At 41.3% G+C, this 15,504-nt stretch overlaps 1 protein-coding gene across 1 annotated transcript; it reads right to left on the bottom strand.

Moving 5' to 3' along the window:
- Nucleotides 1–1,775: 1,775 nt before the first annotated feature.
- On the bottom strand, nucleotides 1,776–14,671 carry LOC125902823 (uncharacterized). The gene is made up of 7 exons (XM_049599450.1): nucleotides 14,409–14,671; nucleotides 10,466–10,610; nucleotides 10,265–10,360; nucleotides 6,266–6,410; nucleotides 4,858–5,003; nucleotides 4,421–4,560; nucleotides 1,776–2,466 (listed from the first exon to the last, which is right to left on the bottom strand). The coding sequence occupies exons 1-7, from the start codon at nucleotides 14,506–14,508 to the stop codon at nucleotides 2,318–2,320; spliced, it is 921 nt and encodes a 306-aa protein (XP_049455407.1). The 5' UTR covers nucleotides 14,509–14,671; the 3' UTR covers nucleotides 1,776–2,317.
- Nucleotides 14,672–15,504: the final 833 nt, after the last annotated feature.

Raw genomic sequence — 15,504 nt, 5'->3', positions numbered from 1 at the left:
CAGTAAAGTTAAGAAAACAAATTGAATGGTGTCAGTATCCCTCTGTCCAGCCTGACGGTCGGCATTAGTACACTCTGCAATGTGCCATGTGTCCTACATCTCTCTACATCCACCTTGAATCCATGCTTGATCCACCCTTCCAGTGGGATCAGGATAATCCTGATTTTGTGCTTCAAAACTATTCCAATCTCCACTTTAGAATTTTGAAATACCCAAAAACAGCGTTTGATCAGGATTCTGGGTAGGATTGGATTACAAAATCCATATCCGAATTTTACTAGAATCAGGATCATGTATCCTGATTTAAAATACCCAATTTTGAGATTTAATCCTATCCAGACCAGTCTGATCCAGAATAAAAGTTTTGAAATACTGGGCCCAGGAGACCAGCTGTTACATGAGGAGAGCTGAACAGGGCAGTAGAGGTGCATCAACCCAGCAGCAGGACCAGTATCTGCTCCTTTGTGCAAGGAGGAGCAGGAGGAGCACTGCCAGAATCCTACAAAATGACCTCCAGCAGGCTACTGGTGTGCATGTTTCTGACTCCAATAGGGTGGCATGAGGCACGATGCCCTCTAGTGGGACCTGTGCTCACAGCCCAGCACCTTGCAGCTCTACTGGCATTCACTAGAGAACACCAGAATTGGCAGGTCCTCCATTGGCGTCCTGTTCTCTTCACAGATGAGATCAGGTTTATACTGAGCACATGTGACACGTGTGAAAGAGTCTGGAGACTCCATGGTTAATATTAAGCTACCAGTATCATCATCCAGCATGACCAGTTGGGTTGCCCAACCTCATGTTGCCAGGGTGTGTAGGCAGTTCCTGGATGATGAAGGCATTGCTGTCATTGACTGGCCCACTCCCCTGACCTAAATCCAACTGAGCTCCTATTGGATGTTACGTATCGCTGTATCTGACGCTGCCAAGTACAGCCGCGGACTGTCCAGGGTCTCACCGATGCCCTGATCCAGGTCTGGGAGGAGATCCTCCAGGACACCATGCACTGACTCATCATGAGCATGCCCAGACTTTGGCAGGAGTGCATACAGGCATGTGGGGGCCATAAACACTTCTGAGTCACATTATGAGTTGCCATGATAAAATTCACTTAAGTTGGATCAGCCTGTGATTTCAGTTTTTTTACTTCAATTTTCGGTGTGATTTTGAATCCAGTCCTTAATGGGTTGATGATTTTGGTTTCCACTGACAGTTGTTGCGTCATTTTTGTTCCCAATAAATTATGCAATGCACATCAGTACAGATTTTCAACTTGAATAATTTGATCCTCAAGATCTGTGTGTGATTTCAGTGTTCGCTTAATTTTTTGGGGGCGAATATTTGACCAAGAATATCTATACTTTGACTCAAGTTTTAGAGTTATATACTTTGTCCACCACTGCCCACTGATGGCCATTGTCACTGGGAGTTGCAGTGATGTTGGAGAGTTTCAGTAGAATTTGCATTTAAGAATATTGAGATAAGTGGCAGTTTAATGAATGTCTTGTTGGATTCAAGACTTAGACATAAATTTGATTCAATTGTTGTGAATTAGTACACTAAAATATCTTTACTTTATTCTCACCCTGTCATCTAGGCAAGGAGTGCTCTGTACATCTGCATATAGTCAATCATTTTATATGCATGGGAGGTCTCATTGTGTTTCAACAATCTTCAGATCTGTTTCCAGGGTCACGTAAATCTCATACTGTAAATATCAGTCAGAAAGTGTTTTTCTGAAGTTGATTTTTCAAATTTCAGGACACACGAAAACATGAGATGTGAAAAAATGCTTTAATTGGCAGACCACAATGAATTCAACAAAGCCCATTACTATTCTAATCAAATGGTACTGTATAAAAGCCAAATATTGACAGTATGGTCTATTGTTACTGCATGGATACGAAAATAACGATGTAAAACTTAATAATCAAAGCACATGCATGCATTTGTATCAAATTTACTTTACATATAGACAGTATAATGGGAAATAGTGGTAAACAGTTGTAGTAGTTTATTAGTATTTCAGAAGTGAAAGCATTGTTGCATTGCCATTAATGTAGTTTAAGAGGAAAGAAGAGGTTTGCCATCTATAGACTCACTCAATATTTTCATTCTTTTAAAAGCTAATTTCAACATTCCATTGATCAAGACACCTTTCTTATCCATATTGTCTTTGCGAGTCCATGACTAGATAAACACCTTCCCGCTTTTAAAACTGTGAGATTTACTTTTTAACATTGCAGTGGGTTGTATTAAAATGCAAATAAGAGTGGCCTGAGAGTTTAAAGGCTGCAATGAGACAAGTTCTCAATGATTAAGAAAAGACCCTGAATTTTCTGCCATCAAGGGGGGACACCATCAGCCGTGCTGAGCCCGGGGAGAGGAGAGGTCGCCAGTAGTTTCTCCAGATGACGGTACAGATTCGGGAAACCAGCAGGACACATGCTAACACCAGCAGTACAACTGGTTGGACACAGAAGATGAAAATAAATGGAACAGTAGGTGACTGAGCCAGCCACCAGATCCAAAGTGTTTGTTCAAGTTTAACCCTTTGAAACCTGAGCAAATTGGCTTGATTTCTTTCAAAAAATGGGAAGAAGGCAATGAGCAACGAAAAAAGAAATGACCCCAAAAATTTGCAAAAACAAATTGTAAAAGAGAAAATTATAAACAGGAAAATTAGTTGTTGTTTTTTTTTTTAAAGTAAAGAAAGAAAAGAAAATGGAACTTACAAACAAAGACAGAATGACCTGGACAAAGTGCTTAAAAATTCTAATTTTTCTGTACTATAATTTTAGATATTTAATAATGTATTATATAATTATTATATTATTATTGTTATTATAAATATATATTTTCCTAACTTTTTGCTTTTTCCCCCAAAAATAATTTTCTAAATCTATTGTTTATTGTTTTTTATTTATTTATTTATTTATTTTTTGCAATTTGTGGGACATTTCTTACAAAGTTGGTCATTGCCTTTTTTCCAAATTTTCTCAGGGTTCAAAGGATTAAATATTTGTGAAAGCAGCACAGGAAAAGTGATGTTGCTCCAGGTTTTAAAGGGTTAAAAATGGAAATCACTTTACTAAGTATGGAAAGGAAACACACTATAGCCCCTTTTCCACCTCAGGAACTTTTCTCATTTACCCGAGATTTTGAAAAACCTCCGCACGTTTCCACCGAAATTACCCAGGTAAAAAAACTTTCCCTCAGCCCCAAATTTACCCTGGTAAAAGTTCCTAGTACGGGGGTAGGACTTTAAAGATTTCCCGGAATTCTTGAGGGTGCTGAAGAACGCCGATCGATGGAACACACATGCAGCATTACACTTCCTGGTGCGGGCAGCCGCTGAAAACTTTATTTCACTTCTTCAGGCTCCACTTCGTTTGTGTTTTGATTAAGGATGGGTACTGAAACCCGGTACTAAATTAGCCCCGGGGCTACATTGTCAAAGACCGTAGTATTGATCAGCGCTAACGGTATCGGTTCTCCTCTGCCCTCTGTGCTGGCACTGATCTCCTCCACACACACACACACACACACACACACACACACCGACGCAACACGGCCACCGGTGACAGCCGAGCGGCCGCAGTGTAACGAAGTGAAGATAGCTCAAAAATGACTCGAGTTGACAGCAGCTACACTCGTTACTGTAAGTGACACTAACCCTTAGCAAGTAAGAAGCCAATACTTTGTCAATACATGTGTTCAGCAAGCATGAACATGTAAACACGCAGACATCGATATTCAATATGCTCCGTCCCCAGTCTCTCATCCACCTAACGTCCCTAACGTTATGTCAAGGACAGCACGCTAGTTCAGCTGATAGTGAATTGTTACTAATAAGCTCAAATGACAGCTGTCTGTTTGTAGACTAACTTAGTTTGACACTTATCTTAAAATACTTTTAAACTTAGCTGCTGGCTGAGACAAACAGTCCCAACTCTCTACACCAGCATGTAACTAGCCAATAAACTGGCGGAGCCAAATACAGGGCACAGGCCGAATCATCTACGTCATCATGCTAATTTGAATAAATTTCCCAGAACTTTGAGGTGCAGTTGAAACGCAAACCACACAGATTACCAGGAATTATTTTACCCAAGTAAACAAATTCCTGGTAATAAAAGTTCCTGAAATATTGGTGGAAAAGGGGCTTATGATTTTTATTGTAAATATAATTACATCATATTTGGAAGCAACAGTCCAGCTGTACTCTCGACGCTCTTGTAGGCAAGTGACAATTATAGCGTGTGAGGATTTAGACTTGGATTCATATACCATAAATGTCAGATAAAAGCAGCAAATTATTTAGCCTGTCAGGCTCTGCTACAAAGACAATAGTAGGACTGGTGCTGGTGAGGTCAAAGTTCCAGTGATCCAGCTGTAGCAGAGGTTGTCTCTAACTCACCCATGAAGACAGAATTTGGAGTGGGATCATCTGGGTTAAAATGTCTTAAGATGTTTCCAACCAGAGCCACGATCACCACAGGGTACACTGTCAGGATATAACGCACCCAACGGTCCAGCACCCAGTTCTCAAGAATGAACCTGCACACACAGGAAAACACTCATCAGCCAACTGTAAAACATATAAGAGTGCAGTGATGATTTAAAAGTGCTCCCAGAAATTTGATCACTCGTAGTGTTGCAGATGACATGAATAAGAAAATACAAAATTGATATGGATAGTAGAATTTCTGCAGTGAAGCTTCCCTCAGCAGCTGCTGTCTTTAGTAACATTTATCAAGTGTCATGCCAAAGATTGACAAAGTTTTACATATATTCAGATTTTTCTTCAAAAAACAAACAAAAAAAATAATATAATTTTGTCCAATCAAAACTTACCATCCCACCACCTCTGCAAACAGGATGCACAGAGAAGCTGTTGCTGCTGTGCTCCTGTCCACTCCCCACATGTGGAGAACCAGTGAAAAGTTGATCAAGGAAGCGATAGAAGTCCATGTGGTGTAGAGAGCCAAACCATTCTGGACCTGAGCATATCAACATTAATGAACACAAAGATTGCATCATTCACATGGGAAAGAGTGTGGTTTCAAACACCGACACTCATCAGCATTATAGTGAACTGGGGACCATTTTGTTATGGGATCACTCCAGCCGCAATGCTGATCTGAGACTTAAAATAAGTGTCAGCCAGGGGCATAAAGTGAGGGGCCAGTGGCCCCTTCCCTTCTCCATAACATCCTACTTCCTGCCCTATTGCTCAGACCAGACCCATCATTAATGTGGTTTTCACTGTGATCTTAACCTACACATCTGTAAAGTTTCGTGACTGTATCTTGTACAGTTTTGACATTATCTAAAAAATCTGTCTACAAAATGACAGATAGACAGGCAGACAGATTAACAGCTGGCAAAGTACTCGTAGTACTTGTAGTAGTTCCCGCTTACAACAGGTGTTACCAGAACCACATTTCTGTATGACAGACAGACAGATAGACACACACAGACTCACAAAATAAAAACAATAGCAGCCCTACTGTCACAACTGGTAATAAAGAGAAAACATTTCAGAGTGTCTTATCGCCCCGACACACCAAGCCAACGGTCAGCCATCAGTCAAAGTTGGGCCATCAGTGAGCTTCTGTTGCCCCAGTTGCCCCATTGTGTCCTGCACCATTGTCTCTTGTTGACACCCGTCTGCTTTTTTTGGCAGATTTAGCATGTGGAATTAGCTACAGTGACTGTGGAGCTGGCTGGTGAATTAATCACTCTGATTTGTAAATGTTGTTCAGCTCAATGCACAAGGAGAGAAACAGAAGTGAGGAAAGTAAACAAAGGGCTTAAGTCAAGAGAGAGAGTGAGACCAAAACAAACTTGTTCTATATGGTAGGATTATTTTTCTTTAGCCATTGAGCTCTTTAACAGAAACATTTCCTGATGGTCTATGTTATTGCTCACTGGCGCATGGTAAATGTGGTCTGTTCTTTAAACATTGGATTGTGTTGTTAATGTGCTAACTGGCTAACTAGCATCATGACTGCCTTCTGGTTTCTGTTTTTGGATGACAATTACAGATGGCCGCCATCTGCTGTTGTGAGAGTTATTTCCTCTCACACAGGCACAGAATGTACATGTTGGTTGACCGTCCACTGTAGTCTTTGTGGTGTGTTAATGTGCAACTTTTTGGCTGAGACACAGCAGCGACGCAGCAGGGCGGGCTTGGAGTGTCGGTTTGGTGTGTCTGGGCGTTTATTTAACGTTTGTCCATGATACAAACAGTATGCCGTACCAGTACTCTGAGACAGGCCAGGTCTTTGCGATGGTATGTCTTTAACCACAGCCCATAGTAATCTGTTGCATAGCAAGAAAGGAACAAAGCACTGTAGTTGGTAATCACTATCAGGATTAATACAACCAGAGCTGCTAGCATCAACCTGCAAAACAGAGAGAGAAAAAGAGAGGGGCAGCAGTCTCAGGGTCAGTTGTTTCATTACAGCTGCACATTTCAGAGACAGCTAACAAAATAACTTCTCTAACATTGATATGATCAGTCATAACATATTATGAGGTAATTTACATTTTTTATGGATTCTCCACTCAGTGACCACAGGACACCCCTCTTCTTTCAGAATTATACTGATGACTGTGTTTCACCACCTAACCAAAAGCCTTTGTTTCATTTAAAGGCTACACTAACTTTATCACCTCAAAACTTATTGTGAATTATTAATGATGCTAACAAACTCAGGGGTCGCGTTTACCGGATATTCTTGGTCATTGACCGGTTTTCTACAACACTGACCGGAAAATCTGAAGGCTGTCGGTCATTTGACCAGTTGCAATTACCACCCCTGCCCACTTGACGGCAGAGTGCACAGTCAGTGGTTTAAGTGGCTGCCGTTTTCACACTGCAGAGAAAAAGTCATTCATCTGCTTCATGTAGCGTTGTTAACCTAACGGCCTGGACACACCAGATGCGTTAGTGCCGCAGAAGTCCTGCGACTGTACTCACAGACACTTGACTGTCCACACAGGCAGCGCATTTCTCCTGCGCTCTCCGTGCCGGTTAAACATCGACTCCACTCGTCTGTTCCCGTCAGTACTCGTTTTTTCACTTCAACAGGTCATTTTAAACATGGGTAAGTCCATATTTTAATCGTTTTTTTATAACGTAATAAGGTAATGACAATTTGTCATTGCAGGTCCATGTATTGAGCGTGTTGGATTAACACTGAATGAATAGGGCATATTGTTCGGGAACTGCCCATTGGTTCGACAGCCCATTGATTCGACATCCCATTGTTCTGACCATATTAAACTCATTGTTCCGAAGTCCGTTCCAAAATCATCATGATGCCCTGTGGTTAAGGTCTGGTTAGGTTTAGGCACAAAAACCACTTGGTTAGGGTCAGGAAAAGATCATGGTGTGGGTTAAAATGAAAAAGAAAGTGACAAACACATAAGCTGTGAGCCTGCTCCGCCTCAAGCCGGTCGCGGCGCACCATATGCCCGCCGCGAGCCGTTCAGCACCGCGGACAGTCGAACCAATGGGCTGTCGAACCAATGACATGGACCCTATTGTTCTGACCATTTTATTTATGTAGTCTGTAGGCTCGGTGACACAAAATTAAAATTGTAATTAAGTGATTAGGGTATTAAAAAATGTGTTCGGTTATGCACTGTTGTGTTATTTTAAATTCTAAACACGGTATTTTCTCCTCACATTCCTCAGAGCATGCTGTTGTTATTTTATTTTGAAAATTGGCCGGATTCTCTCGTCTTTTCTGTGTCCTTCTTCCTGTTTGGTACGATCCGCTCTATCCAGCTTGTCAGAAGCGCTCGCGGCTCGCGTGTAGACCAGACGCCGAACTAAAGCGCTGCGGTGTGTGGATGTCTGTTCATCTTTTCGTTCATGTCCTTATTAGTGCACACTTTATAACTTGCTTGTTAGATTTATTACAAACGAACGAATGAAAACTAAATGTCTTTGAATATCTTTATTATCATTTAAAAACAAAATTAAAATGACCGGTAAAAATAGATTATAACCGTATTTTTATGACCCTGTCAGTCAAAATGACCGGCGACGAAAAAGTCTAGCGCACCCTCTGCAAACTAAATATTAAATTATCTTCAACCTGATTACACTAACAGATTTGTAAAATAACTGATTATGGAACTTCTCAAAAGCAGTCAAATAAATTCCACTGTGTAATAACTGATGAAACCTACCTACAAACTTTTTCTAAACTAATTTAGCACAACTGAGGCAAGTGAGAACAAAATCATTTGGGAACATTTGAGAAATCTGTCTCGTTCACGCATGTTGACATGTCCCACCTTGCTTCATAGAAAATGTATATTATCCACATAACTCGTTCTAAATTTTAGAGGTATACTTTGCAGGATTTTCCTAAGAAAAAAAAAAAAAAAAAGGGTAGACTCATCGTAGTAATCCCTTTCAATCATCACTTATCACACATTAGAAGTGTGTGGCAGCACATTTATCTGCAGAGACTCCGACCTCTGTCTAGATGTTATTTTTTTTCTGTTCAGGACGTATTTGGGCTGCATCCATTGGGCAGTGGTGTTGAGCCCTCAGTCAATAACAGCGTGCAGGTCAGGTTGAGACTATATAAAAAGGTGGCGACTAGGTAGTAGCAGCATGCATCCAAGAGGAAGCCACAAAAATCGCGGACACAGTGCTGAAAATAAATAAATAAATCAAGCGAGGCGAAAATTAAGCGGCAACCTCCGGGGCTGAAAAATGAAGCAAACACTGAAGTACCAAAAACTGCAGTTCCTCTAATGGCCACTTGAGGCTGGCTACACAAGCCAGTCAATCCCCACAGACCCCCATGTTAAAGGAGAAGTCTGGAATTTTGCACTTTGAGCCCCATTTCTGGGTTGTTTATGATGAAATAGAATGGTTAAGACCAAAATTGTGACAATTGCTCCTTTTCGGAGAATTTGGCTTTCCCCTGCCTGGCTTAACAGTACTGCCTATGGCCATGTGTAAATCTGTCCTAAAACCACCCTAAACGTTCGTTTTCAAAGCCATGAAACTCACCGAGTGGTCAGTGGTGTTCATTGATGTTTTGACATAAAAGTCATGGCAAACTGTAGTTTCCGTCCATGTTTTCGCTATTCATCTCAATTGTGGAACTGTTTTTTCAGCTGTCTCACACCTGCGTGTAAACTTCCGCTTGATCGTTCTTTTGACCCTGAAGCGTTATACACTCCAGCCCACTTGATGGCGATAATGCTCCTTTACGTGGGTGCACAATTTGATAAAAATGTGCGATTGCGATTACAATATAATACATAAATGGTATTATGAGTCTTCTTGCTTGATTCAGTGTTTCCCCTACATTATATTAGGGGGGCACTGACCTGACCTGACCTGACATAGTTATTGTTATGGACAGTGTGTAAATGACAATCTAAAGGCTGCTGTTACGCACAGTCAAACACGCTGCTCGCACAGCAGCGCAGCACGGCACTGTACAGACAGCGGAGCGGAGCCTGTTGCATTCAGGTGTTGTCACATAAATGACAAATTCCAGCAGCATGTCGAGTGGGCCGAACCCGAGCAAAATTTTGCTCAATTTTTAATTTGTTATTATATAGTTATGGAGTCCGTGATTTCCAAGTGACACTTACAAATGTATGCGTAACTTTACTTGGATGTTGTTGTATGAGGCTCTGGTGGCTTTCAGTTGTCTCTTTGTCTTTAACGTCACTCGGCTTGGCTTTCTCTTGCATGCATTCTTCCTACTTTTCTCTGTGCTGTCTCAAGTGCTGATATAGATTGGTCGTGTTGCCACGGGATGGACTGTGTAAAGTAGTTCCACTATTTGGAGGTTAATTATTATTAATATTTTTCGTAAATGGTTAATTTTTAAAATGTGTATTTAAATACCAATCTGTAATGTTGCAAGCTTAACAAATTAAATTCCAATCACTTCCATAGTACTGGGTGGATGCAGAAAACTACAAGACCAATACCTTTATTTTTCAGGAAGAAATCTAAGCCAATTTTCATCATACATACACATACAATTGACTCTTTTCATACTTTAATTCTTCCACTTTTTTCTGTCAGTGTCAATGCAGACATGGGTTAATGTTTAATTATGGCTCATTTAAGAGTTTCTATTCCTCCTGATCGTAGTGTACCTAACCCAAATCCACATTACACTCAGATTTGTTTTTTTGTTTTCATTACTGTTTTTTAGTAGTTATGTGTAAATAAATGAAGTAAAAATAGAAGTAGTAGCAGACATACTCTTTATCCCACAGCAGCAGCCATATCATGTTCATCAGCATGTTGGACAGCCAGCAAAAATAGAAGCTGTAGGGCAGCAGACACTGAGCCCAGGATCTATTCACAGGAAGAGAAATGGCAGTTTCAGCAGCATGTTGCTCTGACCAATGAATCCTATCAGACAGTAAATCTGTAAATGTGACTATTCTGTAGTTAGCTTACCCTCGGAATACGTATGTTGTGAGGTATATGACCATCAGGGTTAGCCAGGTATAGATAACACCCCAGATAGAGAAGGTCCAGCCAGCTGGAGTGATGCCTGTCTCATAGCGGCCCGACACATTACCTGTGGTGGAATGGAAAGGACCTGGAAAACAACTGAGACATTCAGTTTCGAGACCATAATGAGGTTAAGAAGTGATCGTGGCTATAAGGCTTGGCTCTCAGTCATTGTTAAGATTAGATGGGCTCCAGGTCAGAGCTCTACACAGGCCAGTCAAGTTCTTCTACACCAAACTGGGAACCAATTCCTTGTGAAGCTGGCTTGGTTGAAAAAAACAAAAAAAAAACATTTAATAGCCACATTTCTTTCCTGAAACTGTGCTCCACATTCAGTACAGTGGTAATCAGATCCTTCACTGAAGTACAAGTTCAACAATCTTTAGATACTCCATTACAAGTAAAACTGCTTGATTCAAAATACTACTTAGACTGTTATTACTGATGCATTAATGTGCAAGCAGCATTTTACTGGTATAGCTGGTCTAGGAGCTACTTTTAACTTCTTTTCACAGAATTAGAGCATTTTGCATTGTGCTTTTTGTGAAATGTTGGATAAATTTAGCTCTTTGGGCATTGAACGGTTATTAATGAAACCATGTTAGAAAGGTTGAGGGGAAATCTCTCTTTGGTGAAACTAACAACTCCTTGACATGTGACAAGGAGCCCCAACTAGACATTGTTTTTCTCTGTTGTAAGAAGCCAAAAAGATCAGGAAATTAAAGATATTTTTTGGGGGCCTTTTCAGCCTTTAATGGATAGGACAGACAAGCGTGAAAGGGGGAGAGAGAGAGGGAGTGACATGCAGCAAAGGGCCACAGGCTGGAGTCGAACCCGGGCCGCTGCGGCAACAGCCTTGTACGTGGGGCGCCTGCTCTACCACTAACTGTGCATTCACACCAAAAGATTCAAAATCGCCAGCGGTCGCTCAGGTCACTGGCATCGCGCTGCCTGGCAGCTCTGGCAGCTCTGGCAGGGCTTGCAGAAGGCTGAAGGGGACGGGGCTTTCAAGCTGCGCTGCAGAAGATCTCTTTCTTTCTTTCTTTCTTTCTTTCACTGTCCCGCCTTGAGAATATTGGGTCCATGTCATTGGTTCGACAACCCATTGTTTCGACATCCCATTAGCCCGACTGTCCGCGGTGCTGAACGGCTCGCAGCGGGCGTATGGTGCGCCGCGACCGGCTTGAGGCGGAGCAGGCTCACGGCTTATGTGTTTGTCACTTTCTTTTTCATTTTAACCCACACCATGATCTTTTCCTGACCCTAACCAAGTGGTTTTTGTGCCTAAACCTAACCAGACCTTAACCACAGGGCATCATGATGATTTCGGAATGGACTTCGGAACAATGGGTTTAATATGGTTGGAACAATGGGATGTCGAACCAATGGGCTGTCGAACCAATGGGCAGTTCCCAGAATATTCACGGTCTGCAACTGGCTGCTGCTCGCTGCTGCTTCAGTGGCGGCGCTGCTCATTTGCATAAAGTTCAGCTTCTCTCAACTTCAGCTTGACGCTCAGGTTGCTGGCATCGCGCTGCTCGCGGTCGCTCGCTGCAGCCGGCGTGAGTGACGCTCTTCGTCGCGAGTGTTCATTGAAAATGAATGGCTGCTGGCTGCTTATGACGCTCATGAATCTTTTGGTGGGAACGCACAGTTAGCCACCGGCGCCCCAGGAACCACTTGATTAATGCTAAACATTGACTGCATAAGATTTTTGTACACATCTCATGTCAATTTTCTGTCTGAAGAGTTACAGGTAAAGGTGTAAACAGTTCACAAAGACACTTATTTTCGACAGCAACCTCTCCTTCTAACACCACATCAATTTCATCACCAGAAGTGCCTTTATCCACCTAAAAAAAATACACTGTAAACCCCAATCCATCCATGACATAAAATTTTATTGTAAAGTTTACACAAATGCCCCAGATTGTCAAAATGATATAAAACCAAAGAAAATTGTGTTTAAATGTGTTATAAATCACTCATGTTACCCATTACGAAGAAATGAATGTTTATGTATCTTACAGAGGTTCTAATGGGTTACACTTAACGTTGTGGTAAAGACAATTTGCACCATGAGTTAAGTTGTATACACAGTTAGTGACCTCTTGCCTGTATGGATATTTCAGTGTCTAACATACAGTTGTGCTGAGGTGAAATAAAGAGCACTTCCTGATTTAAAAGTCATCTCTTTGTCTTATTCTTGTGATCAACAAACCTAAGCTCGCCACAAAATATCTTTATAGTTCGATGAAATAAAAAAAAAAGTAAATTTAACGTTTAAACAACAAAAATGTTATGTTAAACTGACTTATAATTCCTGTCAGACAAGAGTCATGTGCCACATTCATTTTGTGTCTGGTGGCCTCAAGACCTTTTGTGCTGTACTTAAAGTTTTTAATGCAAGGTGTTTCCAGTTGAGCAAGCGAATTGGGGTTTACAGCATAGCTCGTCTCTGTCCATCAGTCTCCCTCTCTGCTGCTGAAACGCTGAGCCTGCAACAACATTCTTTATGGTACATCATCCAAAGTCCTAAATAAACTCCAGTACATTCAGAACTTTGTGGCTCATCTGCTCACCCATCTTGCTCCTGTGATCACATTACCCCCATCCTCCAGAACCTCCATTGACTCCCTGTCCCACAATTCAAAGTCCTCCTCCTCACTCACAAAGCCCTGCATAACCAGGCCCCTTCCTACCTCACTGACATGCTCCACTACTACTCTTTTTCCCCCAGCCTTCGCTTCTCCGATGCCAGCCTCCTGACTACACCACTCAAGACCATGCCTCGGACCTGGGGCAAAAGGGCTTTCTCTTCCCTCTGGAACTTGTTCCCCAAACACATTCAAGACTGCAATGACTTGTCCCAGTTCAAATCACTAACCAAAACTCACCTTTTCAAAAATGCTCTTAATGTGTGAATATTGTTATGGGTTATATTTTTTGTGTATATTCTTTTCTCTTCTTCTCTTTCTCTTGATCATTATGACTTATGTAAAGTGTCACTGAATACCTTGAGGAGGGCTCTATAAATAAAATGTATTATTATTAAGGGCCGTTTTTAATCATGGGTAGGATGTGGCATAACCAATCCAATTCTGGGCACTAGAGTGGGTGGTTTCAGAGAGAGAGCCTTTTATGAATATAGATTACAACAAAAGAAAAAAAAGAAGAAGAAAAGAAATGCAGCACTACATACCAGCACTTGAAACAGTAGGGAAGCCTAGATTTTGGGTGTTCCTGCCACACCCTACCCATGGATGCCCATGGATGTCGTCATTTCTTTTCTTCTTTTAAAATTTCTTCTTACCTCTAGGTGCGCCAGTGGATGTCAGGACACACAACAGTCATTTTCATTAAAAAAAAAAAAAAAAAAAAAACATGCTTTGAGCTAAACTGCTGGATGGGATTTAGATACAGGGCCTGCCACAGAATTTTTTCTTTTAGTGGGGTTAAATTGGGTGAACCGACTATTTAACACCAGCTCGACAAATAAAGAGTCGTTTTCTTTTAACATGTTTTGTTCTCGAACTAATTACGCAACTCCTATCTAAACATGGCAACTTCATGTTAACGTTACACAAGCACGGTCATGGAAATGATTTGTCTTTGTTTTGTGCAACAACCATAATGAGTTCCCAGCAACAGACCATCTAGTGTAGCCCTCCTCCCAGTTGAAACTGTTTCGTAACCAGTGCAAAACACAGCTGAATAAAGCAAAGACAAAACACATCATAGCGTTATCTAATCTTGCCAGATGAACCGCTACAATGTAAATGTGCCAGTGTCTAATACATTATAGGAAAGTTAACTTTAGCTGTGACGTAATTAATTTAGCGAACTACGAGACAATAAAGCGTATGAATAACGTTATCTAACTCACCTCTGCCCGCTCCAGCCAAAGCGTTAACGATTAAAACAGCGACAAAAACCACCGTGCACACGATAATAACTACGATTCGAGGCAAACTGTTGTCTTTCATGTTTGCTCCTTTGTTGCTTCGTCTGTGAGGTCTCCTTCGGTCTGCTGCTGGGGCTGTCACTGACCGTCAGGGCGGAGGGACAAACATACGCGCACGTTGTCCATCTGATGCCTTCACGTGCTCTGTGAAGACGCCCACAGCCTTGTCGAAGTAAAAGTAAGTGCTCGGTTTCTTAACTAGAAGTCAAACTTTTCACATGACTATACCCATTATGATGTGACAACACTAACTGGACATAAAGACAATGAAAATACTTCCTTATTTTCATATACCTATGTGAGGTCTGAGTATTTTAGCCAGATGTGAGACGCATTTAAGGCGTAAAGGCGGCATCCATAGGAAAATAGTGGAAATACAGGCGCCACCACAGCTGTTACTAACAAAAAGCTGGAAAAGAAAAATCATGTCAATGTCATAACATCCATGTTGGCTGACACTTTGTAATGACAGAACAATGAGTTATTTGTTCGTGTTTAGAAGCCGTAAAATACACCCAGGTCAGGCAGTAAGTTCAATCAGCAAATATGAATACTGAATACCTTTTTTGATAATGTTTTGGCATTCTCTGAGTATCTTTTCAAGGCATGTGCTAAGAGGAGAAAAGTAACATGACAAGTTCCTCTAACTCTGTGATGTTTGGACTATTGGTCTGTGAACTGGATCAAATAGTTTTTCGCTGTGAGTCATGTAGATGTAGATTTTGTCTTGTTAAGATTTTTGTATTGTGTCTTTTACTAAGGGGGCTGTGTTTGTGCTCTATATTTATTGGATATCTCTTGACGCATTGTTTGGGGGATGCCTATGTCTGTTTTGCCTTATAATGTTTGTGTTTACATCTGGATGATATTTATGCATTGCGCTGTTGGATGATGGCGGATTAACATACCGCAACATTTGGTTTGTTATTGGTTACTGTGTTTGAATAATCCCATGAGGAGTGGGAAATGTAAATGTCCATAAAAAAATAAAATCATCATAGGCGGTCACTTGAGGCAA

Source organism: Epinephelus fuscoguttatus, linkage group LG15, assembly GCF_011397635.1.
Source record: "Epinephelus fuscoguttatus linkage group LG15, E.fuscoguttatus.final_Chr_v1".
Classification (NCBI taxonomy): domain Eukaryota; kingdom Metazoa; phylum Chordata; class Actinopteri; order Perciformes; family Serranidae; genus Epinephelus; species Epinephelus fuscoguttatus.
This window is presented reverse-complemented; position numbering and strand designations above follow the sequence as displayed.